We start from the raw sequence: 27249 nt of genomic DNA, 5'->3' as shown, positions 1-27249 counted from the left end.
TTAGGAAAACAAAACTTTGGACTATGACTTTACAGATGTCACTACGACTCGCTGGTCTATTCTATTCAATTAACCTACCAACTTGGCTTTGGTGGGGGGGGGGTGTTCGATCAAACACCTATGAGTTGCCATAAATGAGCAAGCTCTTTGAAATAATGGTGAAAAGGATGCAATACTAGCCTTGACCGTAGCAAAAATACTGAAGATAATTCAACAAAAATATATGGTTGGTAACTGCATTAAAGACACTGAACGCGCACGTGATGATGGTAATGCACTTAAAAAAGAGCCAATAAGACTGTAAAAATACCATGTTCGCTTATTTAGTAACAGTAATACCATATATTCATTACGTACATATATCGAGCGATCTTTAAGTTATGTAGTGGCATATTACTACAAGCTCATCGCTTATACATACCTAATATTCCCTTGTCCTTAGCTGTAATAGTTATGATATATATACTATATTTGCTGAGGACATGTCATATATAACAATGATCAATGCTAAACAATAGAATCCGGTTTAAGAACTATCTTGACTTATTTCAAGAAAAGCCATGTTATATAAAGGGCTAGCTAAAACATAGTAGGGCAGGAAGCAATTGAGTGAGTTTAAAAAAACCAAAAAGAAAAGTGCTCGAAACTCTCAAGACATTAATTTGGATGATAACAAAGCATATTAACAAAATATAATTTATGGAAGGTTAATATTTAGAATTTATCAGATCAAAGCAGATACAACATCAATGCTGATATGATTTGTTAATTTTTGGTTACTGATTGCCAAGATTATCCCAGTGAGTGCAGCGAACATATCGAACGCTAAATGGTGCAGTAGGATTATTGACTACGCTAAGGAAGCTTGCATTTTTCTTGATTAAAATATAGGCACAAGTGGATGCAGTCGAAAATCTAGGATGAAACGAACAATACTGTACTTTCCTTGAAAATTGTATTGTTTGTAATGTAATAGACGCTGTTTGAAAAATACGAATCAGCGGTTTTTTACTCAAAGTACTTTAATGCATGCATTGATGCTTGGCTTACTCACCTTTTGTTGCAGCCATAAAAACCAAGTTCCTGTCTGAAGACAGGTCAACGAGGAGAAAAAATGCACTCATGCGTACGTTATGAGAGATTGGCTGTTATTCTCGTTGACACACATTTTTTAGCTATTTTATAATCAGGATCCAACCAGTCTGGAGAAATCAATGCACAACTTCACTATAAGATTTGTTCTTTAACTAAGTGGATTTATTGGGTTGCAAAGAAATTATGTAATTTACGTTGAGGTGGGTTCGACATTTATATAATTGTACCAAAATATTTAACAAAAAAAAAAAAAAAAGAGAAAAATTTGTGAAAAATGTTGACCATATATTGTTATAGGTTTAGGCTCCTGGAGGAGGAGGAGGGGGAGGAAGCTCAGAAGCTGATGGAGGTGGTGGTGCGATGGCTGCATCATCTGTGGATGGAGGTGGAGGTGGCATATTCTAAACCAGAGGCAAAACATAGGAACGTTAGTTATTACTGCGCTTCGTTTATTCTTTTTACAAATTGAAACTTACCCATGGGTTGGATCCATCTGCAGCTGGAGGCGGAGGAACGGCGACAGCAGCTCCCCATGGTGATGCGGTACTACCTGGTGGGGCAGCAGCCATTTGTGATGGGTCATATTGTGATGGGTCATAGTATCCTCCATATCCTCCATAAGCAGCGTAATAATCCGTTGCTGTACCTGGAGCGTTACCGTAAGATGACTGATAGGCATCGCCGCCGCCGCCGCCGCCGCCGCCGCCTTGATGCCAAGGTGCAGCACCGCCGCTACCGGTTCCGGGTGGTGGTGGTGGTCCTGACGCATGACTATTATAATTATTGTAATTGTTATTTGCCCACGGTGCAGGCCCTCTATTTTGTTGTTGCCATGGAGGTGCAGCTCCAGTACTAGTTCTGGGTTGCTGCCATGGTGCTGGTTTACTTTCAGTGTACTAGTGAGAAAGGATATGAGTTTTTGCTTGCATTTCTCCAACTGGTATTCGAACTATGAAAATAAAACACTTACCGATCCTGCTCCTTCTCTTGATCCGCCTGTAACAGATTCACCTAATTCAGCCATTAAATTCATATATTCACTATCCAATTGAGCATCACGTTGACGAGCTTGATTGGTCATTTCAGGATTATGACGTTGGTTACAATCACGAGAAATATGACCTAGACCGCCACAAATATGACATGTCAATGTAGACGTGATATTCTGTCTTTCAGGACATTCAAATCGTCGATGACCCGAGGCACCACAGTTTAAACAAGTTTGATTCTCGTCATCACGCAGTGTACCATTCAAAGCTGCCAACTCACGCAATTGATTTCTCTTCAATTCGTTTTGTCCTTCAGGTACAGAAGCTGATGTTTCAATTACTTTTTCAATCAGCTTAACAGCCTTTTTCACTTTTTCTTCGGTATCGGCTGTAACTAAACAATGCAAATCTTCTTCTTGGCCAGAGTTAGGGTTGCTAACTTGGCCTTTGCCTTCTTTCACCGATCCACGTCCACGAATACTAATTTTTGCACCTGATTCTGCTTCCATCGATTTGAGTGTATTGCCACGGGGGCCGATAAGTTGACCAATAAAGTTGATATCAGGAAATTCTTTTGCAGGAATATATACTTTCTCTTGTAATTTGGTGGGCTTTTTATAATCGGCAGGAGGACGATAGTTGGGAATCGTTTTGATAGCTTTTTCGATCAATTTATGACGTTCATCTTCGAGTTTCTTTTTATATCTAGCTTCTCTGGTGTTTACACGTTTACCCTCAGCATTATAAACGGGTTCAGGAGAAGGTGATCTATGTGTTTCGGAAATGTTTTTATACAAGTAAACCCAATGTCAGAATATTGATATGCTGTCTGTTAAAGGTTGAGGCGACAATTGGAAAGGAAACATACCTTTGACGATCAGGAGGAACAAACTCACCAGACCTTAATTTTCTGTTGATTTCTTCTATTCTCAATTGTACTACAATAGTAATAGCAAAATGGCCTTGTTAACAGGGGCAATCCTTTGAAAATAAAAAATAAATCGATGAATGACTTACATAAATACTTGTCAGACATGTCTCTATTGGCTTTGGAAATGGTCGTGGGTAATCCTGGAATGACGACTTTTTCTTGCTCACCACCCCAACGACTTCTACGTTTCCTCTTTGTAGTAGAGCCATCAGAATTAGCCGTAGGGGAAGCTAACGGAAAATGTCCAAATGGTTGTTAACAACAGGATAATAAAACAAAAGAAAAAAGTTACATTTTCAAGACGACATACCTGTGGAAGGTTCAGACCTAGCAGCAGGATAATCTACCGACATTGCAAGGGAAAAGAGTTCGATTAGTCAGTTTGAATCATTATTTAACGAAATTAGCATTCATCAATACCGTTATAGCTTTCACTTCTCGCAGGTGCATGGCTGCCTAAATAGAAAGGAGAATTGAATTAGTTTTTTTTACAGAAAAGAGCTATAAAAAAGCGAGAATTTACTAAATGAACGATGGCTTACTTTCATTTTCAGATGGAGAAGTACTTGATTGACCAGAACTGTCACCACCAAAACGTCTTTTAACTCCAAGTGGAGTCATGTTACTACCTGTAATAAAACGTATTAAAACCTTATTTTAAAACAATCTGTTAAAGCTTTAATAGAGTATCCTCGTTACCTGTAGGCTTGTACATGTTAACTTTGATTAGGATTGCGAGAAATGAACTACGCGTGCAGAAACTTTGCAAGGCGAAAGACACAGAAAATCTTTTGGAGACAGCCGTAGTCGGGTAAATAAATAGTCACAGCCTTTTTCTAAAGATGGAAAGCTCAAAATGGATTTTGAATGGCTCATAACTTTCTTTGCCAATAAAACAAAAATCAAGACTGTTTTTCGACAACCATCATCTCTTGGTGTAAAAAAGATTCCATATTTTATAATTCGGACTACCGTGTAACAAACTTAAGCTATAAAATATGCTAGGTTCGTTGCGAGCCTAGACTAACCTGATTCACGGCTTCTCAGTGTATCACCCAAAAATTTAAGTTTGACAGAGAAATCAACATGATTTCAGTTGTAGGGTTTAACAGTGAGAGCATGCACGTTTGCTGAAGGTATCACTCAGCGTTCGTCAGCCCTTATAACCTTTTTTGGTTCTTTGAATTTTCGTTTCGGATCAAAACAGAATTACTTTAAATGAAAAAAGAAACTATGCCTGATTTAGGTATGACGGAAGCTTTTTGGGTGTGGCAGAAATTTCAATTTTTTCTGTTTTTCTATCTTCGGATATCCATATATCACGTAATTGTGGAGACTACATAGAAAACATTGCACAGAAGGTCACTATTGTCGTATCTCTTTATTACAGAAACTCAAAATGGTTCATTAGTAGCAAATATACATAGATCGAGAGTGTCTGATGGTTGAAACAGAGCCTTCTAGAAGTATAACGACAATATCGTTGCATTATGAATTAGTTTATTGTAAACACGGTTGAAAGAGTTTGATTACTGTCAAGTCGTTCCAAGAACGGTTCCAGAGCAGTTTGACCATAAATAGTAATAGAAGTGTTATTTCAGGTACTATGTGATCTAATACGACAGTTACAGATACGCCTATTTTCCGCTTTTTTTTTTTCTATTTTCTTAAATCATGATTAAATAGAATTTTCAGAAGCTCATGCGTGGTCATATACAAAGATAGAAAAACCAAGGCTTACAAAGTTAGAAAGGGACAATCATAGCCAATCAAATACAAGTATGTTCATCCATGACGAAAATATCTTCCCAAATTTCTGTCAAAAAAAACAAAGAAAAAATCAGAAACATTTACAACTTGAGGGTCAAGATCAAAGAATGATATATAAAGTTGCATTAATTCACGTCTTTTCCCACTACTTTTTTTACCAATTGTATTATTTTACTTAATATAGGGTTATTCATTTAAGATATCTAATTTGATGAATCACGATAATAACCATAATACACATTATAATTTACGAGATCAACAAGTGCCGCAGATTATAATAAATCAAAGTGAGAATGACATTAATACTACAAACAATCGACAGCAAGAACGGCGGTATTCAGAAAGAGCCTCTCCGCTGTCTGAAGTCGAACAACCGAACAACTCGACAACGATCAAATTTCAGGAGTCTTCAAAGAATAACGAAATGAAGGAATACCAAGTCCAGCACCACGAGAAATATTTCCAGAAGCCATTGTCACGTCAATCTACCGGTCAAAGCTCAACCGATTTTGATACAAAGTCAGTCCGCAGTGTCTTAATGAAAAAGATGCATTTGATCAAACGTAGGCGGCGAAGCACTGATACAACCACGGAGCGTTCTGAAGGGCCACCATATCATTCTATGGATCTCGATACCGTCTCACAACTCTTACACACCGATTTAGAAGATGGTTTAGCGGATGCTGCAATTGAAGAAAAACGTACTCAAGCAGGAGGCTATAATGAGATGGAAGGCGAAGGAGGTGTCAGTCCTATCAAGCTACTTATCAAGCAATTTTTAAACATCATGGTATTGATCCTGTTGATTGCCATGGTGGTATCATTTGTCTTTAAAGATTATATTGAAGGCGGTGTGATTTGTGCCATTATGTTTTTGAATGCGGCGGTTGGCTTCATGCAAGAATACAAAGCGGAAAAGACGATGGATTCCCTAAGACAAATGGCTTCACCGACAAGCCAAGTTATTCGTAATGGTCATCAAAAAACAATACCTACTCGCGAACTTGTTCCTGGCGATGTGCTTATTTTAAAGAGTGGTGATGTGGTTGGTGCTGATTGTAGAATTATTGAGTACGTATTTTTCAACATTAGAATCAGTATTGATTCTCATTGATATGATGGTTGTAAGTCAACTTAGCATTTACTAAAACTCTACTCTTACCGTGCAATAGATCATTTAATATGGATGTAGATGAAGCGCTATTAACTGGTGAAAGTGTGCCCGTCAATAAAGTAACTGAAGTAATACAAGGTGACGACATTCCACTGGGTGATCGTATTAATATGTCGTATTCTAGTACGGTACTTACCAAAGGCCGTGGTAAAGCTGTGGTGACAGCGATCGGCATGCAAACAGAAATCGGTAAGATTGCGAAACGTCTTTTAGATTCAAGTGACAATACGAAAACACCACTTCAAAAATCATTGGATCGCATGGCCCTCGTACTGTTAGCCATTGCTATCACCGCTGTCATTATCGTATTTGCTGCTGCCAAATTCCATATCACGAACGAGGTTGTTCTTTATGCTATTTCTACTTCCATTTCCGTAATTCCTGAAGGACTTGTTGCTGTCGTCACATTAACGCAGGCCTTTGGTGTTCACGCAATGGCTAAAAGCAAAGCTCTTGTGCGCCGTCTTGCTGCTCTCGAATTATTGGGTGCCGTTACCAACGTTTGCTCTGATAAGACAGGGACACTGACTCAATCTAAAATGGTGCTCACTCGTCTTTGGAGGCCCAACGCTGGTTTTTACTCTGTGAGTGGTCTTGGCTTTACTATTGAAGGTGAAGTGACGTCGGAATCAGACGGTCAAGCGATAACTCAAAATAACATGGATCACGGTTTTCGTTCGTTGGTACATGCAGCTGCTCTTTGTAATATGAGTGAAGTCCGTAAAGAGAAACAAACAAATGAATGGGTTGGGATCGGTGATCCAACAGAAGTTGCGCTTCAAGTTTTCGCTCATAAACTTCAGTATGGTAAACCTGCCTTAACGAAGAAAAAAACGGACGCCGCTGATGAACAACCATCACGAGATGGTTGGAAATTGATCTCTGAATATCCTTTCGATTCTTCAATCAAACGCATGTCGGTTCTTTGTCAATCTCCTGATGATGGCTATATCGCGTTTTTAAAGGGTGCCACTGAGCGTGTATTGGAACGATGCGTAGGTATGCAAATGTCTGAAGCAGGCAATGTGCGCTCCATGTCTCTGCAAGAACTACAAAATACAATATTGCCTAAAGTGGATGCGCTCGCTCGTGGTGGTCTTCGTGTATTATCACTCGCCATGCGTCGTATTAAGTACGATGGATTGGTTAAACCTGACACCTTTGAACGTGATTTTATTGAACAAGAAATGATATTCCTTGGTTTAGTCGGTATTTATGATCCCCCTCGTGAAGAATCGAAAGCAGCCGTCGAAGAATGTCATCGAGCTGGTATAACTGTTCATATGCTTACAGGTGATCACATTGCTACGGCTACGGCGATCGCTCGTGAGGTCAGCATTGTCCCTCCGACTTATGGATTGCAAAAAGATGAAGAACTGTACGAAAAAGTACAGGCAGCAGGTGTTAAGCCTCATATTGCGGATGGTAGAACTGATGATTTAGTGATGACGGCACAACGTTTTGATAAAATGTCTGAACAAGAAATTGATGCACTTCCTGAGCTACCTTTGGTGATTGCTCGCTGCAGTCCTGATACGAAGGTCAAGATGATTGAAGCTTTGCACCGCCGTAAAAAGATTGCAGGTATGACAGGCGACGGTGTGAATGATAGTCCTTCCTTGAAAGAGGCTGATATTGGTATTGCTATGGGTGAGAATGGCTCTGATGTCGCTAAGCAAGCAGCCGATATTGTGCTTGTGGATGATAACTTTGCTACTATTGTCAAAGCAATTGAAGAAGGTCGTCGGGTGTTTGGTAACATTGCTCGTTTTGTTGTCCACATGGTATCCGGCAACGTTGCTGAATTAACACCATTGCTTTTGGGTCTTGTGTTTATTGATCAAACTGGCAGCTCTGTGTTCCCCATGACACCTATTCAAATTTTGTTTAACAATATTTTGACCAGTTCACCGCCGGCCATGAGCTTAGGTCTCGAACCAGTTCATAAGGATCAAATGTTTCAGCCTCCTCGTTCCGAGAAAGAAGGTCTTTTCAGCCTTTGGAATCTAATCGACATCATCTTTTATGGGTTTATGATTGGCGTCATTTGCTTGGCGAACTTTATCATTGTGCTCTACGCTTATGGTACAGGTGATTTGGGTTTAGACTGTAATGGTCACTATAATGAAAGTTGCTCTGAAGTTTTCCGCGCTCGTGGTGCTCTTTTTGCTACATTGACCGTCATTGTCTTGTTACATGGATTTACTTGTCGTGACCTTCGTAACTCAACCTGGTCTTGGTCTGCTTTACGTGGACCTCAAAACAAATATCTGTTTTGGTCTACTCTGTTTGGCTTTATTCTGTTGATTATCACACTTTATGTTCCTGTCTTGAATACTGAAGTATTTAGACACAGACCTATTTCTTGGGAATGGGGCATGACAGTTGCTTCTGTTCTCTTATATATTGCCATTGCTGAAAGTTATAAATGGGTTAAAAGACGATTTTTCTGATAACCATGAATCGTATGCTTGTATATAATATTCACGCATGACTACACTCCCACCTATTTATTTATTTCTCTCCCTTTTCTTGCGAATCGATATTTTACTCCTCAAGTACTAAAGCTTACATACGGTTTTAGTCATATTCCCTATAATCTTTTGAAGCGTCATTTTTGTAAATCTATACCATTGTACCATTATCATTACAACAAATAGATAATAAATTTTCTTCATTCCATTTGGAAAAAACTTAAAAGAGTTCCAGACTGATCTACTTTGAAGTGCCCAACATTTTGAGAAAAGATATATTTATATATAAAACTGTGGTTCTTCATCGCTTACTCTCTCCATCTTGACTCAAAAAACAATTAGTAAAAGTAGAGAGTAAGGTCAAGTAAATAGAGGATAACATAGAAATACTTGTAGCAGGAAAGAACATGGTAGCCAGCAGAAGTACCTAGAAAAAGTACCTTTACATTCTCTTACAAATGCTTCGATTGTGTTGAAAGCTTTTGTGCGTGCTGAAAGCTCTATACAAAGTGAATGTTCACTATGGAAGCTGTTGTATCAGCTTCTGTCTCAGCTTTATACTTGAAGCATGTTTCTAGTAAAAAGCCAGCTCTCTGTTAAATGCTTCGATAACCCTCTGAGAGAATTGTGAAGTCTTCAAATTGGCTGCTTCGTGTATCTTGCCATCTCGAGCATCGACAAAGCATCTTTATTAAGTTGAGAAACCAAAAAACTTATGCTCAAGGAAAATCTTAGCTGTTAAATTTGCTCTCTTCTTTTGGTTGCCACAAAGTTAAACTGTACTATGGCTACAGTTGAATTAGCTAAATAGCATGTATGACGAACCATGTAAAATTACATACCTTTTCGAAGAAGCAGGAACTGATACCCTTCCTTCCTGTCATATTTCAATACGACGGCATTCGCGGCCATTCTCATTCTCTTTTTCTTGGCATATGAAATAGAAACCACTACTTGAATCAGTGGTATTTTCCCTAAAATTACACGACTTAAAATTGATTACACCGCAATGAATGAATGGGTCCACAACACAAATTGAATGTGCTACATTAAATTATTGCACAAAGCGATTTCTTTAATATCGCGAAAGGAATTGTTGACATCAGTTAATATAGCAGTCGTTGTAATCATATACTAATTCCATATACTCAGCATCAGTAAGGATTAAAATCCATTATGGGTCGATAGTTAATCTATCCATTCTTCTTAAAAGAATATTGATATTTATTACATAATAATCTAATAAAAATGTCTAGAAAAATATTGAGGACTTTAGGGTTTCGAGCAACCCTATTCAACACAATTTATATATGTGAGATGTAGAAGGGTTTATATACAGGTGTGCGGTGGTAACTTTATACAATTGCGAAATACATCAGTAACCGCATTATAGAGTCTTAAGACTTCTTATTTTCCTTCGATTCCTTGTTATAATCGATGCCGTCTTCAGCTGTCTTTAGATTCGCTTGTCTCTCCTTTTTCTGTTTCTCTTCTTCTACAATCTCGGGCAGCCATTCCATAAGGTCTCCTAATCGTTCCACGCCTTGATCGTCCACTACAACCTTTCGAATAGCTTCTCCCTTTTCTTTCACCAGATCTTCTACGGTAGTTTTATTGTCTCTAAACCAGCCTAGATTATCTGCTATCAAGTGTCGATTTTTGCAACCTGGACATTGAATCAATACCACACCCTTGGTGTACGCTAATTTTGACATGACGTGGTGTGTTCGCTCATTACAAACTCTGCAAGTAAAGCCAATTAACATTTGATGTTTAGGGTTTACAGCTTCTTCTTCGGACTTCTGCGGCTGTTGCCCTTGCTGTTGCTGTTGTTGTTGTTGTTGTTCTCTGTTAATAAATGTGGATGAATGGAAAAGAGACTTCTTTTGACAAGTTGCCCAAAATGCTGCATTATAGAACCGTGATGCTTTGCTTAATATGTTCAGTGAGTGGTCGGTTAAAATTAGTGTTTGTGTTCTAAGAGTAGCTGAAGAGTGGCAAGTAAATGCAATCTTTTTTGATGACGATAATAGTGGCTGTCGTAAGCGTTGGAATGAGCGTAACATGTTAGTGTTGCAATAACAAAAGTGAAATAATGGAATCAAATAACTTTTGTCCATCCATGCAAAATCCCAATTTCCAGTCTCCGTCTGGATGAGCAGATCCCGTCACAAGGTGGCCAACGGACCCATGATGATAAGCCAAAAGCTTCCATTGGTATACTCAACGACCTGCTTCCCACCTCCCAACTTCATCGCAGCTAATTTTTAGTTCTCTTAATAAAGAACAAAAGACCGTAATGTAGAATTAATTAACGATTGTGATCATTACAGATAAGCAGGTCACTTATCATTTGGAACTCCATAAACCTGGTTTTCGCGTTTTGAGGTATCAAGCATTTATTTAACTTGGATAGTAACAACCAAAAGATAACAGCTACTCAAATCTCTATTTCCAGTCATTATACATACTGGCTTTTCACACTTAGCAAGACTTAAGTTTGATTCAAATTCCCTTTCGTAATTGCTTATCTCTGCCGTGTATAAACCCTATTATGAAGTCTTCCTTTATGCAATTGCATTGAACCGATGTTTCTTCATAAACTGCTTTGATTGCATCCAGATTAAACCTCCATTTTATTACAATCGTGTAGTGTATGAATCTTATTCTTATATTTACAAAAAAGGTGTCTATTGGTATTATCCATCTTTTCAACTACTTCTTGAACAATGTCTTCATAGCAAAGTTGAAAACACTCGTTGAACCTTTCTTCTGCGCTTCCAATGATGATATTAATCGTTCATAATATTGTGGGTTATCAACAGGACGAAATAGTTGCTGGGGTAAAGGGTACTATAATTTGTAGCAAGCATATCAGTTAAAGCAAAAAGCTTGTTTTCCCTTTGAATTTACTGCAAATGCATCACTAACGTCATTTTTAAACTTGTTATCTAGAATGCTTTGTAGAGCTTTTAGTTCTCTTTGGGCCTTTTTTATATCAAGCTCATTAGCATTAGGGCCCTTAAAACCTTCTTCCACTCTTTTGGCGAGAATTTCTTTCATGCCTCGATTCGGCCTTAACTCGTCTTTTGGCCATGCTCGTACCACTTGTAAATATTGCTTATACACCTTATTAATACTTTGTTTAGAAACTGCTGACATCTTTAGATTTATTGCCGAAATGTCCGTAAATGTATAGCAGATCAGTAGCGGGAAAAAAAAAAACGATCTACTTTATTAAATAGAAGGGAAGAAAGAGAAAAAGGAAGAGATATGATATTCAACCTAAAGACCAGGAGTAAATTATAGGCGGAGTTCATTCAAACGAGCATTTTCTGTAGAGATCAAAGTTACAGGTATCAAAAAAATGAGCATACTGCTATTATAATTTAAGCAGCATTGTCTGATCATATTGTACAATGCCTGACAAATACTTTATTCCCTTGCCTTAACAGTAGGCTCCCAAGAATATAATTTTGGCACTGTAGTACTGTATGTTTTGAAACCCTTCTTGGTACCCGAGAAGTTGGGAGTAGGTTCACCCCACCACTTCTTGGGCTCCATTTTCCATTCTGTAGGGGGTTCTTGAGCAATACGACTCAACCACATGTACCTATTAAATGCATAATTCATACAAACATGTGATGGTATTTAACAATCAGTACCTGCTTCTGTTTATGTGAAATCGTTCACTTTTGGTTATTTACCATTCAGGTGCGATGTCCTCTGGATCAGGTTGATTACTGGCATATTCTACCCAACGCTCACGGCCTATATACATATTGAAAATATATTATGTTGAGTGTTGAGCTATTGTAGTGTTATTTAAAGTGCTGAAAAGGTTTTACCGGAAACTTCGTCATTGTTTTCAAAGAATCTATTGCCGTTGGCGTCAATGCCCACAAGCCTACCCCATTTGGTATCACCAATGGTGTCTAATTGCTTCATATATTGTTTGGGCCCGATCTTCATAAAATTTTTCAATGTACGTCCAATTGTCGACATGATTGTGTGTTTTTATTCTTCGTTTATTTTGGTAAATTAGAGTAGGGGAATTGCTGAATTTATTTCAATGAAAGAAATTGCTGTCGCCTATTGCTTCTTTGATTACTCCACTTTTTCACTATTTCTCCATACTTTCTTTTTGTGAGTCCGCTCATTGTCTTCCGTTCCATTTTCCGCCCTGGCTAATTGTGCTTACGCCTACGTCATTACCGCGGCGAAGCAAATAATGTAGATAGGTCATTTAAACCAGCAGCATGTCGGATTCATTCATAGTACTGGAAAATACAGCTATAAAGTTATCAACATACTTGGAAAACCACACAAAAAGTTAAAAAAAAAAGGGAAAATGGCCTCGATATGTTTGGGGCAACAATTTCATAAAAGAATAGTGTCTTGGTTTTGCAAGGAAAATCACTGTGTGCGTTCAATAGAGCTACAATGATTTAAAATTGTCGAAATATGCCTTAGAATTTAAAAAACCAATCATCTCAATGTCTCGAAGCGGTCTCTACATAAATGAAAGTTACAATACAGCCTATTATGGTTAATGGCCAGCAACAGCAGCAAAGTTATGATGTCGAAAATATCAATACACTTTGAGTAGAGTGAAATGAAAGAAGAAGAGAAAAAAATGGAGCATAGAGAAGATAAAGGGTAAACATCAAGTGATTATTAATAGCAAAGGAGAAGAGAAGTATACACCTATACGATCAGTAAAGATAGCAACAATCGACAGCTTTTTCCAAAGCAAGATTCAAAGCAGCGGAGCGGTAGTGTCTTGCTCAAAAAGTAGATATAACAATAGTATTCAATTATTCTCGTTGATCGCCATGTGAGCAATATATTTCTTTTGTATAAGAACGTTTTAAAATATGAGAATAACGTTGTCTGCTGCGATGCATCAATTTGAGATGTTGTTGCTGCACATATTGCAGAGTGGAATTGTGAACTCTTCTTTGCGCATATAAGCACAGTAGTGACATAGAATAGTGCTCTTCTTAAGACATAGTAAGTTCGATTATCATGTTTTTAGTACTCTGCAACATCGAAGCAAAATATAAAAAGGCCATAACCTATCCATTACGATTTGATCATAAGCTCCACCCAAGTTATCTACATTTTCCTGGTTACTCATTCATGGCCAGAAATAACAATTGTTATTGACAATAGAACAATCTGAAGAAGGTTCAAGATCTTTCGTCTAATCCAATAGTAGTTATTTCGCAGTTGGACAAGAGTACAACGGTGTTGATATCCGTGAATTATAGCTTGCTTCCTCTTCAAATGTATATAGAATGGTACGATGCATCATTGTAAAACAGGCTTTGTACGGATAGCCTTCTGAACTTTACGATTTCAGCATCTTTTTTCCGCGTTTTATTTCTGCTAGGCTTTACCGCGAATCATACAATGCTTATAGCCTCAAATGATATAAGTACAGAAGGGGAGTTTTATTAATTAATCCTATTCACTAGCCAAAGATGGCATAAAGGATGGCTATAGTCACATTTCAATCTTTTATCTCGGTTCCGTAAGAGTTCGAAAGACGCAAGTTCGCTTCTGAAACACTTTGAGTAAAGGAAACTCTTAACAACGACAGTGTCCTCTTCATGATACATAAATATTGAAGAAAGCCTTCAAGTTTTTGTAGTATATATTCTGTATTTTCCCTGCTCAGCACATAAAATTGCTATATAATATTGCCGTTTTGTTTGAAACAAGAGCAATCCCTCTTTATCATGATGCTCAGTCTCCAACATATTTTCCTTTCCACAGCATCGAAAGAAAGATAAATCAATTGTTATCAGCTCAATCGAGTTATTTTAGGACAAGTTGATCCATTAGGTACATGCATCAAGGATCTGTTAATGTCTTGCTTTTGCTACGTTGAAAATTTTCAGTTTCCAAGTAGGAGAATATAGTAGTTAAAAAGACATGTGCTTTTCTCGTATTTCAATATTTCAGAGTATCATTTAATATAATTCAACAGTTGATTGGGAGGAGTATAAACTGAATTACTATCAAAAGAGTATTTTTTGAACTCAATGCCATGACTCACGAGCTAACTTATTACATATATGTGATCTTCGGTTATACATTTCATATCCTAAGTATCACGAGTATGGAACCGAAATAGATCCTGATTCTATTCGACATGGAGTCAACATTAAATGAATGGTAGAAAACAATTTGGCAACTGGGACGAAGATATTGTTAACTGATCGACCCTTCGATTTTGTTGAAACTGTAGCTGCCGTTGTAAGTAAGCTATATGAAAAACTGTACGAAGCGGCGAGCTAACTATTACTGTTACTGCGATTGGTTTACATTTCAAATTACTGTCTTGGAAAATACTCGCAGTCGGAAATGTACCCCCAAGGTTTCATCCTAATCCAGGGTGGCGTTTATGTTGGAAAGAGACAACAGTGCTGATCGACAATTGTATCAGGTTATTTATAGAATTTACTTTCTGTTGACTATTTATTGAGAGCATAAAGATGATTCGAACTTTTCAAGAGACGCGCAGATTTTATTTTTTTTTAAAAAAAGGTGTGCTAGAAACTATAAAACAGCTGTGAAATGTTTACAAATCAATCACATTGTTCGAGTATAGAGGAAACAGTCGTTGCAGAGCACCCTTCCCCTCCTTCAAGTACCAGAAGTATCCAAAAAACGAAGCTCAACGAAGAATGTTGTGCAGAGTGTCATTAGAAAAGTTTTATTTGTAAATTGAAACCTTCAATGGTAAAAGTAAAAAAAAAAAATCCTTTGACATATCAAGATCCCCAATGCCCGTGCGTACCTGCAAAACTCGACCTTTAATATTGTTGTACTGGGTTTTAATCATTTTTTGAACACTGATACTTCTAGTAACCGAACAATTTTTGAAGATGTTCTTTCTATTTGTAAGGGAACAGGGGCTTTTCGAAGAGTGTCATTTTTATTAAAACTATGCTTTCAATAAGATATATAGTACGTGAAGGATCAATGCATACGCATTATTTATAAAGGGAGCGACTGATTACCTTGTAGTGGTTTTACTTGATCAGTTAAAACTCCTATAGCTTTGAGATCACCCACTTACAACTCAGAGGTGGAATGACACAACCTCCCACAATATAAATAAGCTTTGAATCCTTTGATCTTTGTAGGACAACTAGACTAACTTTATCTATTTTAATATATTAAAATGAAGGTGTCTGTCCTTTTGGCTGCTCTCGCTGCAACCGCTTTTGCTACAGCTTCGACCGCTCCTGTTTCTGAAAAGAACTCCGAGATTGCCAATATCAACTTGTCTGCTGCATACAAACATCATCCACCACCTCCTCCTCCTCACCACAAACCTCCTCCACCTCCTCCTCACCACAGACCTCCTCCACCTCCTCCTCACCACAGGCCTCCTCCATCCCCTCATCATCATGGACCTCCCCCTCCTCCTCCTCCTCATCATCATCATAGACCAACTATGCATCATCACTAAGAAGGAAAAGGACCCTTATTCAGAAGGAGAAAACTATTTAAAAATTGAATAACTGCCGCTGGTTTTTTTAAGATAAAAAAGCAAACATCCTCTATTTATATTTACATATTTTGCCTGAATCACTATGATTATAAGGCCTTTTAAAGTATTCGTAGAAGGGCAATATCCAATTATACTGTTATAATAAACTGATTCTAAATCTTCAAAAGTCTAAAGAAATGCTTTTTTTTTTGGCTAAGTTTTGTAATGATTACTGCTTAAGTTGTCTAGTATAGATCAAAATACTTGGTGAGAGCCTTTTCATCATGGTGTTCATGCCACTACCCAACCATTCAAAAGCAATGTTGCGGTATAAATATAAAAGTAGAGCGAAAGGTTTTGATAGGAATGCCGTGTCATGGTATGTTGCGAGATGTTGGGGAATGAGGTCAGAAGTCAGTTGTTTACACGTAACTATTTTCCAAATACGTCTTTTCCCTTGGTTCTGCCTATATCACTCAACAATAAAAGTGTATGTACTATATTATTCTTGGTACGAGACAGGTTTTTCCAATTTCATCTGTCCGATATCTGGTTGAGAGATCTAGCAATTCTGAATAACTCAAACTATGAAATATGCTGAAAACAATTGAATAAGATACAATATCAAATACATGGAACATATCTAACCAAAACGCGTCATAGTTACCTTTTTTATAATGTTAGGTTTATAAAAAAGGACACAGGGACCTGCGCTAATGGAAACTCTTACAAAAATAAATGCGCAAATGCTCGGTAAGTTTTTCAACTTTCTCAACGCAGCATAGTACGTTACAATTGAAATCCACTAGCAGGTTATAATAAAGAATTGAACGTATGCGAGGTATTGAAATTATGGCACTATTATCGTTGTAAAGATCATCATCTAATATCAATTGCTAAAAATAGAAGTGTTTCTCGATTACACCTTGTCTGAGATGACAAAACTACCATAATCTACTGAAAGTCATATTATATTTGAAATTAAGCAAAGTGTAAGAACCACTTGACGTTTGATGGATGTGAATACTCTTCAACTACATAAATTACTTTTTTGATAGAAATGATTAATTCTTACATCAAAAATTTCCTAAACATTATCTGTCGAATCGAGCCCATTGGCATTTTGACATATCTATCACTAACATTTACGCGTCTTCTTATCCTTTAATGTCGTCTACAAAACCCTTAATATCATTGAAGCATTCATCTGCAGCCGAAAAAAGATGGCCTAGACGTCCAATCAAGTTTATCTTCTTCTGATACCAACGTGCATTTTGAGAAAGGCTTTTGCCTTTTCGAAATCGTAACCGACATTCAGCGGTAACAAATACAAGCGAAAAAAAAAAAGAAATTGGTCATGTTACAGTTTTTAATGGTTGTACTGCTATGGCCTAGAAAGTCAGGTTCTATAGAACAAACAACACAATTTACAGAGAATTGATAGCGCAATTTTCTTCATTTAAACGTATACAAGCCTCATGGTTTTGTCGAAAAACACATAGGTTACCTTGTTTTTCGTTGCTGAATTAGAAGTACACACTCTTGGTGAACGTTCTGGAAGCTGTGGAGTAACTACAATATCTTTTAAGCTGGTTTAAAGTCATAAAAGTTTTGGGCTGTTGTCATATTCAGTAATTACGTCATATATTCTTCAAGTTGTTTATCCAACAAAGCAACATTTTCTTATAGTTGGCAACGTGCCTTAGGTTATAATTAAATTACTAAGCAGAAATACGGACAACAAAAGTAGATTTCAAACACTAGTAGTCCAGGCAAATTACGTTTTTTCAAATGTTTTACTCAACTAATAACTGAGAAGTATGCATTAAGTAGGTAATCGTTGGAATAGAGATTATGGGCTCAATTCAGCGAAGACCGGTCAACCCTAGAGCTACCCGGATTCAAGGGCGTTTCAAGTAAAAATTGTTCTGTAATAATTCTTTGATGTAATGCTCAGCTTAAACGAAGCGGTGACTAAGGATAGCTATTAAGAAAGCATAACCACTATGTAACTAAACAGGTTCTAGACAGAAGCTTTTACGTGTGCCAAATCTTCTAAAAATGGTAAAATGCCTAATCTTTTCAAGCTGTATCGCTGTATTTTCACAACCACAGCAGAAACGATAAGAAGATCGACGAGTTTTTCTTTTGTTTCATATTGACAAATGCGCTGCATGATAGTCCCGCCCTTCCCCATCATAATATGTATTTGTAACGTGTAATTTGTCCAAATGGCGAAGCAAAAGTTCAACGTCGATATAGGTTGAAAATACAGTAAGTAGATCATCTGTTTGTCATGAGATCTGGAAACAATAAAGTAAGAAATGTCAAAAGTGTGTACACTACAATAATATCATTCTTAAATCTACACTCTCTTCCTTCTGCTGTCTGAAAGAATGAGTGTTGTAGCCATTTTCCAGTAACAACAAAGAAAATTCTAAACATTTTCCATTAGGACGCGTTTTAGCACTGTCAGTACCATAAAGCAACGGGTTTCAGTTTGAATTATGGGAAAGCACAACCTTTAATAGCATTTGAGACATCTTCATCCTTTGAAATTATATCAAGGGCAATCTCGTATTGGAGAAATGCTTCTTACCAAGTAGACGCAGCAAACCTGAAATTTGGATGTCTTCCATCATGAATATATGTTTACAGTGATCTCAACGTCTGTTGAAAGAAAAAAAGCTCCAAATTTTTTTTAACCTCTATAAAACGCTGTAGTAAAACGCTCACGAACCCGCGGATCATCAAGCTGAGCTTTTTTCTTTTAGCCAAAACCGACAACTATATTCGTGCCTGCTTTTTGTTGGAAGGATGAGGAAAGGAAAAACCATAAGTCAGAGTGTTCATTCTATGCAGAAGATTGACATAACACTATTGATACTAAAAATAACATCAAGATAATGATCAAAGCGCAAAATGATTTAGGAAACGCTTTTAATCTAAGCGGTAAAGTTATTTCTGTTAAGACCTTTTTTTCTCTCTTGTTTGGGCAGACAAATTTATATAAATAGATGGTGGTTATTCTCAACTGTGCTCTAATTCGAACCAATAAATCAGATACTTCTTTGTCTAAAGCTAAGAATGCGTGCCTCGCTATTCCTCACTGTTCTCGCTGCTGCTGCTTTTGCCGGTGTCTTTGCTGCTCCTGCACTTACTGAGGATGGTACCACTGCCAATATCGATCTTTCTAGCACTGTTAATGAATTGGTTAGACGCGACAAAGATCATGACCATCACCATAAGCACGACTGGCGCCATAATAAATATCATCACCGTCCTCCTCATTATTTGCCTCCTCCACCCCCTCCCCATCATAACTGGTGGCATCACGACAGAAACCACCACGATCATCATCACCATTAAACACGGTTGCTTGCATAACTTTTATCAAAAATCTCCCAGTCATACTATTTTCAAAACATGCCATATTTTATTTATCCTCATTCATGATTCTTTGTCAAAAAACGACAAGCTTTATTCATTATAGCTGAATCTTTCTTTTAACTTATTTTATCTTGTTAATAATGACAATAAAAAATTGATTTACTTAAATGTAATTAATATCAGTTTCTTTTACCGTTATACTTTGCTTTTATGCCTTATCAGAGCACGCGCTTAAATCTTTACTAACATAAACACGTATAATTAAGCGAAATTGTTACAATGGCCAAAAAGCTCTTGAAAATGACTATCATATCTGTATAGCTATGTGATGCAAATTTCACAGATCAACTTGTGTATATCACATCTGTTTAAAGAAATTCACACTAAGTTTATGCGATCCAAAACTACATGAAGTAGTATGCCTCAATAACGCTGAAAGACCAAGAAAATGAGCTGTGAAACGGGTATAGATCTTAGAACCCAACATTACTAATGAATGGAACGCACAATAAATATGGATGAGGGCATTAGGATATATAAATGTTGGAAATCTGTAAAAATGACTGCTTATTACAGGAGGAGCAATTAATTTGAATAAAGCAAACAATATAGAGTTTTTTAGTGCTGGATAAGCCAAAGGAGATAAAGTATCTTGAAACTTTTTAATCGTAATTTCAACACTATTGAAAGGAATGATAATAAACAGACTTCTGGATCAAATTTCGATAAGGACGACCGTATTGTTTACTAGTGTAGAAAGTCTTGAATCTGGAAGTATTATACTTTCCTTTGAATAAAAAACTCAATCGAAGATCTAGTAATAACAATAAACCTTTAAAAAACGAGGTATTTCGTAAGAATAGCTGTTTCAAAGCTAAAATTCTTTTGTCTGGCCCCTATAACTGCACCATTCCTTCAAATTAATAAAATTCCTAAATGACTGTAACTGCTAGATTGAAATCTCGTAGGAAAAAAACTTACCTTTTGAGTTTAATTCTTCCTTTTTTAGATACTAACGGTTTCTGTTCACTGTCCAGCCCTTTGATGGCTTATGGCCCAACACGATTATAGGCTGTAGGGTAGGGTATGAGTGTAAAAAAAGGAAAGTTTGTAAGACGCGCGAAACAGCTCGCAAACTTACGACGAGCTGTAAGTCTTCCTGCAGAAGCAGTCGCATGACAATTGATAAGGTAGAGAATAGAATTTACTTTGGTCCAAGAAGCCTGTCTGAGAGCTTATTGCGTCTTTGCTGTAACCAATTATGAGGAATTCAGGGACGCCCTGCGAACGGTTGCGTTATATGGTTATATCTACTCTTTCACATATTTATCTTTAGGGCCCAAAAAAGAAACTGTCCTTATTTTCCTTGCTTGATTTCTATCTTGTAACACACTGCTATGTTGTGTTTCCAAACATTTAAAAGCAAAACCATTGATTATGCATCAGAACTACACGTGTGGAGGGTGATTGGTTAATGATAGCTTACTGTTGGCTTAACAGCTCAGCGGCTTTCTTCAACTTCCGTTGCATTTCTTAACTAAAAAAAGTTCCCTGTGACAAAGCGAAGAATTGGTAAGAGGCTCTGATGATTGTCTTATCGAGCACAGTTGAACTTCTTGTATTTCCTTCAAGCTCAAATCCCTCGGTGCAAAGTCATAGTGACGACTTTTCAATAGATGATGTAAAAAAGAAGACGTGCTGAATGGTCTGCTTTAAACTAGACAAAGATAACTTAAATGCAATCAGACAAGGGAAAGGAAAGTCCTGGTTACTGAATGAACACTCATGTTATTATTGGTTCCAGCGACTTGTAAAAGGGAATTGGTACTACACGTGGTGTCGCGTGAGGTACTGCAGAAGCCAATCAACGCCTCTGTTACTTACCCACCTGGCGTTACACTGTCACACTTTGAGAAGCCTTTCCCCTTTCCACTTTGACATTACAGTTTGTTTTAATTTGGAATATCGGCCATAAAAGCGCCTCCGTAATTGTGGGTCGTCCATTAGCTGCTTAAAGTGACAGAGCTGCAGAAGAAGATATAAAGTTTGAAATATTCGACATTTTAATAAATAGTTCATTCTTTAATTCCATCTTTTCTATTTTATTTTATTTTTCTATTCTAATTTTGCCCTTTTTTATTGAAGGAACACTTTTGACTCTCTTGACTTACCTCATCTCTCGCTTACCTACATCGTCTACAGCTTCTTATAAAGGGCTTAGAACTTAACTACTTCTCAGCCTAATCTCTTACGAATACTTCCTCAAACATGAAATTCTCGCATTCATTACGGTTCAATGCGGTTCCTGAATGGATCGATAATTACGTTGCGTAAGTCTTCATTATTATACTGCATATCACAGCAGCTTTTTTTTTTTTTTGGGAATTGTTTGACAATCTAGAGAGATGTTAACCCTTTCGTTTTCATCTTGTTCCTCTTCTTGTGTGCATAAATGAACAGTTACGACCAGTTAAAGAAGCTTATTTTCCAACTCGAGAAAGAAAAGGTCGATGCAATAAATGAAACAGTCGACCCCGAGAAGCACATCTCAAACCTTTCACAGGCCAAGGAAGATGATCGATTCCTGAAGCAGCTAGATATGCAACTTGATAAAGTGTTTGACTTTTATTCACAAAAAGAATCAGAACTGTATACACAGCTTGACATGCTCGTAGCTGCCATTGAGGATTACATTCCAGTACAACAACAGCGTCATCACACGAGACATGCAGAATACAACACGCCGTTGACGCATCTTGACTCGACCATCAATTTACCGAGCAACAAGGTGAGCAATGCAAACAATCATACCCTCAACATTTTTGATAACAAATCGGATAAATCGAGTGACCGAAGAATGTCCATCGAGTCCCGGTTAACAACGTTATCTACAAAAGATACCCATCACCACATCGATTATGTGGAACAATTAGCAGATCTCCGCAGTCAACTCGTTTCATTGTACGTCTCCTTATCCGAGCTTGATTCTTATGTCGAATTAAACCGCATGGCATTCGATAAAATCCTGAAAAAGCATGATAAAGTGCTGGACGGCAATCTCAGAACACAATACCTCAAAAAAATGGTCCTTAGTTCTAGACCCTTCATGACAGAAACAAGAGCTACGCTTCGAACGCAAATTCAACGCGTGGAGCGCATCTATGCGGATGCCTTTTGTCATGGGCAAGTTGAACTTGCTATACGTCAAATGAAGACACATTTGCATGATCAAATCACGTATGACCGTAATACAGTGTGGAAAGACATGATAGGCCAAGAGCGCAAGACGTTGGATGCGCATGTGAAGGACAGCAAGGGCCTCCATACCTACAAAGTGCCCTTTACCTCCCTCAGCATCCGCAGCGAGACACTCAACAGTCTCGTTGCCTTTCTCTTCTCGATTCTCTTGTTTGTCATCCTCCTCTGCGTAGACACTTTTGGTAACCGTCAGGAAAACTACTGCTTTGCCTTACTTATGTTTGCAGCTGTGATGTGGGCTACTGAAGCCATTCCGTTGTATGCCACCTCTTTGATGCTACCCTTCCTGATTGTGCCTCTGGGTATTCTGAAAAACGCCGACGGTACAGCGATGACAGCCAAAAACGCCGCCTCGACCGTCTTTCACTCCATGTTCAGTGGCACGATCATGATGCTCTTGGGTGGGTTTGCACTCGCTGCCGCACTTTCAAAATACGGCATCGCTAAAGCATTTGCTTCTCATGTCTTGTCTCGTGCTGGCACTCGTCCTCGTTGGGTCCTGTTGGCTATCATGTCGGTTGCATTATTTTTATGCATGTGGATTTCGAATGTAGCTACTCCTGTTTTATGCTTCTCGCTCATCCAACCCATATTACGTACTTTACCCGATGGCTCGCCTGTGGCACCCTGTCTTTTACTGGGTATTGCTTTGGCCAGTTGTATTGGTGGTATGACGTCTCCAATTTCTTCTCCACAGAACATTGTCGCTTTGCAATACATGGACCCCAATCCAGGGTGGGGCATTTGGTTCGGTGTCGCCTTGCCCATCTCCGTCTTGAGTGTTGTGGTTTGCTGGGGCATTTTATTATTGGCGTACAAACCCGATCGTGCCGTTCCCCACCTCAATAAAATCAAGCCCACCCGGGATAAGATCACGGGACCGCAAGTCTTTGTCATGTTGGTGACGATGGCGACCATTGCCCTTTGGTGCGCAGAGTCCGCTCTGGAGAGCCATTTGGGCGATACAGGTGTCATTGCCGCCATCCCTCTCTTTGTGTTTTTTGGTGCTGGTTTATTAAACAAAGAGGATCTGAATGCCTTTTTGTGGTCTGTCGTCGTGTTGGCACAAGGAGGTATGGCGCTTGGAAATGCTGTGACGTCCTCTGGCCTTCTTCAAGACATTGCCTTGCGTATCAAAGACGGCGTCCAAACTTTACCACCCATTGCCATTTTGGCTATTTTTGCTTTCCTCATTTTGGTATTCTCTACCTTTGTATCGCATACAGTAGCAGCACTTATTATTGTTCCTATTGTTCAGCAAGTCGGTCAAAACCTGCCTGTGCCCCATCCTAATTTGTTGGTGATGGGAGCTGGTTTAGCTTGCTCTGCTGGCATGGGTTTACCTGTGTCAGGCTATCCCAACATGTCGGCCATCATGATGGAAGATCAAACGGGTAAACCGTATTTGAAAACAAAAGACTTTATCTTGATCGGTGTTCCTACAAGTATTGTCGTTACATTGCTTATTTTTACGCTTGGTTATGGTATTATGGTTGGTGTTGGCTACTAATTTTAAAACATCTCTGCTATTTATTTCATTTTGTTTCTTTCATTTCATCAACAAACATGCAGTCAACGATAGAGACAAATCGTTCGATAGAATATACCACGCTTTTTTTGCCCCTCTCTTCCTAGAATAAAAAAAAATGATACTTTTTTAAAAAAAAAACCCAAAAAACAATAGGTGCTTTTTCACACCGTTTAACCAATGGAGTGATCATCTACATTTACTACAACCAGAGTGCTTTTGCCCCCGACGCTGAGAGTCCCTGTGGCTGTGACTTTATGGCCAAATCTGGGGAAAGAAGAGAACACAAGCAAGGGGACCCAATTATCTTTTTTTAAAAAATAATAGCCTCTTTTTTGCGAACCATTCAGACATTTTAGCATTATGGTTGTTCGCATTCGTCTTGCACGCCACGGTCGTCGTAATTTACCTTATTATCATATAGTTGTGGCAAATGCTCGTACAGCACGTAATAGTAAACCCTTGGAGAAGATTGGCACATACAACCCCATTCCTGATTCTTCAGGCAACAAGATGATTAACTTGAACTTTGAAAGAGCAAAATATTGGTTGACCGTTGGAGCACAACCCTCAGAAACAGTGCAGAGCATTTTAGTAAAGGTATGCATACATAGATACCATGTCTTGTCTATTCTGATATGGATACAAGTAGTGATGTGGATGAAATGTGAACATTCATTTTTGTACAAAATTCGGTTCCATAGGCTGAACTTATGCCAGCGCCACCAAAACCATCTTTATTACAACAAGCGTCGAAAAAGTTTAAAGAAGAACAAGCATAATAAGATAGTAAATTAGCCCGAACCCATGTGTCCCTTATATTACGTCTCCCCTTTGTCCCCAAAAAAAAAAAGTCTCAACATACCACGGAGAACACGATGAGATGAAAGAGAATTTAAACATTGTATAGAAGAAGCTTTTTTTTAATCCCCCTTAATACCAGTGAATTGCTTTTGTAATAAATGAGTTTTATTTTGGTAATGATGGATGGGTTTCAATGGAAAGTGATACTTTAGAGGTATATATTAGGAATTAAAGGGATATTATTATACAGTAGAAGATTGTTCCAGATCGCTCTGGATTCAGCATTGTTAGTATCAAAAATTACGATAGGATGAATAATGTATTAGTCAAGGCTGTATATCAAAAAACACCCGCTATACTTCTTTTCCTGTTTGTAATGTGCAGGGGCAATGGTGTGTTTGAGGTCCTTTTAGCAGGTGTCAGACCGTGAGCAAAGCCATTGCTACTCGTAATGGATGAGTCACAGGTCGAGATGGAAGAGATGGAACCCGAACTGTTGCTGTTGCGCATGTTTTGAGGACGACCACGACTGCTAAGACTTGCTGTGGAATAGATATATTCTTCCGCTGATAATGATAGGTCATCTATCATGGCTTCTTCTTGAAATAAAGAAGTCGTCGCGGCTAAGACGGATATGTCGTTTTCAGGTATAAATTCCCAAGTCTGTCGTCTTAAAGTTTGATTATAGTCGTAGGGGAATAAAATTAACTTTCTTTCATCTGAGTCTACGTCTAATACCCAATCACTATTGCCTAAAGGATGGATCATAAGGCCACCACTACCACCACCACCACCACCACCACCACCAGCAGAAGAGATTGAGTTGTTTGACGATGGTCGAACCAGTGGATGCTGATACTCGATAGATGCGTTTTCTTGCTTTTGTTTGACAGCCCATAATTGATTTTGTGCATTGTCTATTGGCTTTTTGTGAAATAAACAAATATCCGTGTCTTCTATTAACCGTAATATGCCTTTTTTTTTCAAAAAAAAAAAAAAAAAAAAAAAAAATAAAAAAAGAAAAGTTGGACGTTACTAACTATACACATAGTATACAGTGATCATCTCCTCTTTTTTACCTTTGCGTATGTCAAGCACGAGTCCTGTTTTCTTATTTTTCAAGTAATGTTCATCCCACGTCCACAACTCGTAGTCATTGTATTCAATTTCTCTAACAAGGGCTTGAGATCGTAATGGTTCTTGCTCTTCTTTGTTGACAGCAATGACTTTATTGGATGCTTTATGCTGTATATAGAACCAGCGCGTATGATCATCGTTATTGTTCTCTATTTTGGTGCTCTTTGGAGTATGATCGGTAAACATGATGTATACTAATAATAGAATATAGATAGAGGAGGTATTCGATGGACAATGAAGGTAAAAAAGAAAAGAAAAGGGAAAGGACGATTTTATTACTAACAATGTAGAATAAGCCAAAAATGACCGAACAAAGTTTTTTGGGTGGTAACATAAAAATAAAGAAATAAAATCTGATTCGACTCATTTCGTTTTTCAGCAACGGAAGTCCTCTACTAGGAACAATTCCATCGTTAAAAAGCATTTCTGAAAAAAATTCATGCAAACTGTAAATCATGCCCTCAACAACTTTTTATTTGTTCAGAGTCAGTGCGCCCATTTTTTTTTCTATTTTTCAGGACAAAAAAAAAAATAAAAAGAAAGGTACACGAGTTTTGACAAGTAAAATGTACCAGTAGTGCCTTGGTGGAACCAGCAATTTCAACTAAGCCCGTTGGATAACAGTGGTGATGCAGTGGGTAAAGTAGCACAGCCTCGACCTTTTTTTTTTTTTTTTTTTTTTCTTTTTCTATTTTCCGCATGCAAGCAGAATTATGCCACATGCAAAAAATGGACTACCCTCGATTTATGTTGAATCACATTATTTACTTCTTGGTAATTATTTACTTCTTGGTATTATTATGCACCAAGATTATTTCTGCTTGAAAAAAGTTTCAAGAATGTTTTTTGGCCGAATAGACTACTAATCCAATGGCAGAATGACTGACTGACTGTGTACGTACAGCTTGCAGTAAAAATGAGACGGAAAAGCCTTTTCTTTGCATCTGACTTTTGTTTTTCGGCTGTTATTGAGGCTTTGAATAGTTTTCCAGAAAGGCATAGAAGTGTCTCGGTTTTTTAAATAACTTCATTCATTCTAACTATGCTAACTTGAAACATATCTGAACCCTTTAGGAAATTTGTTTTTCTAAATAAAGAATTTACAGTCGTTCAAACACCCAAGTGCGGCGTTTCAAAAAATAAGGGCAGCCACTAAAAGAGATCAAAGAAAATCCCAATTGCACTCAATGAG

The 27249-nt window shown here is 37.9% G+C and overlaps 8 protein-coding genes across 8 annotated transcripts; 5 read left to right on the top strand and 3 right to left on the bottom strand.

The window, feature by feature from the left end:
* Positions 1–5209: 5209 nt before the first annotated feature.
* Positions 5210–8412, top strand: BDF20DRAFT_904475 (potassium/sodium efflux P-type ATPase; the record flags this gene model as incomplete). The annotated part of the gene is made up of 2 exons (XM_053083034.1): positions 5210–5856; positions 5958–8412. 2 exons carry the CDS (start codon positions 5210–5212, stop codon positions 8410–8412), a joined length of 3102 nt encoding a protein of 1033 aa, XP_052938651.1.
* Positions 8413–9995: 1583 nt separating this feature from the next.
* Positions 9996–10202, bottom strand: BDF20DRAFT_794141 (DNL zinc finger-domain-containing protein; the record flags this gene model as incomplete). The annotated part of the gene is made up of 1 exon (XM_053076244.1): positions 9996–10202. A coding segment is annotated over one exon (207 nt), but the record flags the coding sequence as incomplete, so codon positions are not given.
* Positions 10203–11148: 946 nt separating this feature from the next.
* BDF20DRAFT_813479 (NADH ubiquinone oxidoreductase subunit NDUFA12-domain-containing protein) lies at positions 11149–12438 on the bottom strand (the record flags this gene model as incomplete). The annotated part of the gene is made up of 5 exons (XM_053076881.1): positions 11149–11286; positions 11365–11553; positions 11887–12046; positions 12141–12204; positions 12282–12438. The coding sequence occupies 5 exons, from the start codon at positions 12436–12438 to the stop codon at positions 11149–11151; spliced, it is 708 nt and encodes a 235-aa protein (XP_052938649.1).
* A 2175-nt stretch (positions 12439–14613) lies between these two features.
* BDF20DRAFT_909921 (uncharacterized protein) lies at positions 14614–15919 on the top strand (the record flags this gene model as incomplete). The annotated part of the gene is made up of 2 exons (XM_053083648.1): positions 14614–14697; positions 15635–15919. The coding sequence occupies 2 exons, from the start codon at positions 14614–14616 to the stop codon at positions 15917–15919; spliced, it is 369 nt and encodes a 122-aa protein (XP_052938648.1).
* Positions 15920–18939: 3020 nt separating this feature from the next.
* Positions 18940–19503, top strand: BDF20DRAFT_849178 (uncharacterized protein). The gene has a single exon (XM_053079895.1). The coding sequence runs from the start codon at positions 19107–19109 to the stop codon at positions 19431–19433; it is 327 nt and encodes a 108-aa protein (XP_052938647.1). The 5' UTR covers positions 18940–19106; the 3' UTR covers positions 19434–19503.
* Positions 19504–21504: 2001 nt separating this feature from the next.
* On the top strand, positions 21505–24289 carry BDF20DRAFT_255687 (SPX domain-containing protein). The gene is made up of 2 exons (XM_053075013.1): positions 21505–21660; positions 21791–24289. Exons 1-2 carry the CDS (start codon positions 21599–21601, stop codon positions 24096–24098), a joined length of 2370 nt encoding a protein of 789 aa, XP_052938646.1. The 5' UTR covers positions 21505–21598; the 3' UTR covers positions 24099–24289.
* A 190-nt stretch (positions 24290–24479) lies between these two features.
* On the top strand, positions 24480–24898 carry BDF20DRAFT_832230 (30S ribosomal protein S16; the record flags this gene model as incomplete). Its single annotated transcript, XM_053078522.1, has 2 exons — positions 24480–24716; positions 24821–24898. The coding sequence occupies 2 exons, from the start codon at positions 24480–24482 to the stop codon at positions 24896–24898; spliced, it is 315 nt and encodes a 104-aa protein (XP_052938645.1).
* Positions 24899–25259: 361 nt separating this feature from the next.
* On the bottom strand, positions 25260–26243 carry BDF20DRAFT_832229 (uncharacterized protein; the record flags this gene model as incomplete). The annotated part of the gene is made up of 2 exons (XM_053078521.1): positions 25260–25894; positions 26000–26243. 2 exons carry the CDS (start codon positions 26241–26243, stop codon positions 25260–25262), a joined length of 879 nt encoding a protein of 292 aa, XP_052938644.1.
* Positions 26244–27249: the final 1006 nt, after the last annotated feature.

This window comes from Mycotypha africana, assembly GCF_025528875.1.
Source record: "Mycotypha africana strain NRRL 2978 chromosome Unknown BDF20scaffold_2, whole genome shotgun sequence".
NCBI classification, from domain to species: Eukaryota; Fungi; Mucoromycota; class Mucoromycetes; order Mucorales; family Mycotyphaceae; genus Mycotypha; species Mycotypha africana.
Note: the sequence above shows the minus strand (reverse complement) of the source record. Positions and strands in the feature narration are given on the sequence as shown.

Coding starts and splice junctions, on each gene's coding strand:
- BDF20DRAFT_849178 (XM_053079895.1), top strand. CDS start 19,107: ATGGTACCACTGCCAATATCGATCTTTCTAGCACTGTTAATGAATTGG.
- BDF20DRAFT_255687 (XM_053075013.1), top strand. CDS start 21,599: ATGAAATTCTCGCATTCATTACGGTTCAATGCGGTTCCTGAATGGATC. Junction 21,661..21,790: donor TGGATCGATAATTACGTTGC/GTAAGTCTTCAT, acceptor ATAAATGAACAG/TTACGACCAGTTAAAGAAGC.